Source organism: Echinococcus granulosus (assembly GCF_000524195.1).
Source record: "Echinococcus granulosus chromosome Unknown EG_S00273, whole genome shotgun sequence".
In the NCBI taxonomy this organism is placed as follows: domain Eukaryota; kingdom Metazoa; phylum Platyhelminthes; class Cestoda; order Cyclophyllidea; family Taeniidae; genus Echinococcus; species Echinococcus granulosus.
In genome coordinates, this window is record NW_020170653.1 from 13,795 (window position 1) to 15,986 (window position 2,192).

Sequence of the window (2,192 nt, forward strand, 5' to 3'; positions counted from 1 at the left end):
GATCTAAAGATCAAATTAATCTGCTGGTTAAAAATGACACAGCGAAGAGGTGTCTTCATTTCCAAGGTAGAGTTGACCAGTCCCACAGCTATTCGGGCTATGTCAGGGGAAGATATAATACTCTTGCATCTGTTCTTTACACTCATACGGTATGCGTATGTGTCACCATTCACCATTCCTTTCCACATTAATCCACCTTGCATACACTATCTCGTTCGCTTCGCACAACGGAGACACCTGAGAGATGCACAGTCAAGTGGAGAATGAGCAGTGTTAGCTGATCGGAGTGCAGAAGGAGAATGCAACCTGATAACTACCAAGTAACAACTTTCTCCCTGATACCACGTCACGACAACACTCAGCAGCAGACTGAGTTCGCGAACACCGATTAAGTAGGCGAAGGGATGATGCTCTGTGGTGGCTACACTTTAGTGTTTTTCCTCTGATAGGACGTCGTAGAGGAATGAGTGGAGTGGAACAAGGTTGCAACTTTTCACCCTCTTAACCCACTTTGAGTCACGAGAAATACTTCATGTCACTTCATCCCATCTCATCTCCTGTGCACCTGAGTGCGAAGAAAATATGGCTCAAGTAAAGAAACGCACATCAGTAGCACTGGTGGAAAGGGAAAAGTAGGGGTGCATGCAAAAAGGAAGTTGAGTGGAAGTAGAGTGTGGCCTAACCATCTAAATTTTACCCGTGACGCTCGACCAGGGTGCCTACTTACAAGCCACAAGTGGAACTCATTCCAGAAGAGCATATAATTCAATGGACGACATTAATGTCCTATTACAGAAATACACCAGGCGAAATTTCGGATATTCTGGCATTAATGAAACCATTTGACAAGCAATCGTGCAAGCAGTCTGTGCGCAGTAGGGAGTCGACTTGACCAAGTCTGTCGTATGACCTGTTTAGTTGCTCTTGGTACCCTTGAAGGTGTAAACGACAAACTGATTAAAAGTTATGAGGAGTGGAGTTTGTTGGTCTATTCCTACGACAATGGAGTGGAAATCCAGTTGTCCACCACTTGCCGCATTTGAACACTTTGCATCCTCTTTCCAGGTAGATGTGACTCAAAGGCAGTTGGCAGCTTCGCATGAAGAAGTAAGACTATGAAGTGGGTCCAATCAGAACGCTGTGCATGTGATACAAGCTACGCTAACTCGGCATTTGAGGCACGAATTTCATGCAAGCAGTCTCCGACTTTTCTGCTGTGATGCCGTAGTATTGGCAGTTATTCATAAATTCCGGCTCAGTAAATCGGTACGGAAATGGATGACAGCAGGCAAAGATGTAGGCCAAATGCTGCATTGTAATTAAGGACTTTCCAGAACCTCTACCACTTCAAATGTGCAAGACGAATGCGCAAGTTCGCACCTTCGAGTGTTTCGGTTACACTTTCAGAGGTGGCATCCACATCTACTACCAATTCACTGTTCAAGGCTTCCATATCCATCTACGCACAATAGCATAAACTCTGGTCAACATGACTCTGATGTTGAGTAGAACGCAACACTGCATATCCTGAAGAGAAGCTTCCAGAAGGGAAAGGAGACAGCACACGAGGCAGAGGAAAAGCTTTGGCAGGTCTCTATAACTACTTGACGGCTGATGGATAATGAAAAATGGACGAGAAGGACGCAGTTATTTTAACGCAAACAGTGTGGTGGAGAAGGTGTTCTTTTGCACTACTGCCAAAGCACATTTCTACGTGCTGAACCAATCCCCAACTCCACTCCACTGCACCCTTTGCACTATCGCCATTTTGCTATGTCGTACTGCCCAAGCAAATTCCCCTCACTCCTCCTTGGAACAATTAACAACGTAACCACTTGATGCAAACGCATTGAAGAAAAACAATGAGTAATTTGGATGGTGACTCCCAATATGTTGAATTAGCTCAAAGAATCTTCATACGAAGTCTTGTCAGCCCTCTCCAAATTAAGGCTATCTCTTTGTCATTAAAAATGAGAAAGTCATTGTGAGAGGACAAATCGACCACGCGCTTCCATAGTATGAACGCACGCACCTGTAAGTAGTGGCGTTGGTTGGGCGAGTATGTGCATGCGCCAAGTGGTTTTCTGAGTGGCTGAAAATCCGACCAATCTGGGCAGCACTTCTGCACGGGTTGTTCGGACAACTTGTCAGGTGGATATGCGTGGCTTTACAATCGGTGAAGAATGCAACTC

General features: G+C 45.2%; 1 protein-coding gene across 1 annotated transcript in view; it reads left to right on the forward strand. All coding sequences in view use genetic code 11, as the record gives it.

The window, feature by feature from the left end:
- Positions 1-966: 966 nt before the first annotated feature.
- Positions 967-2,192, forward strand: part of EGR_10802 (hypothetical protein) — a gene marked incomplete at both ends in the record, with an annotated part of 10,073 nt that continues 8,847 nt past the window's right edge. Inside the window, one exon of the mRNA XM_024500051.1 lies at positions 967-1,107. Coding sequence (XP_024345535.1) covers positions 967-1,107 — 141 coding nt within the window. The remainder of the gene's footprint in view (positions 1,108-2,192) is intronic.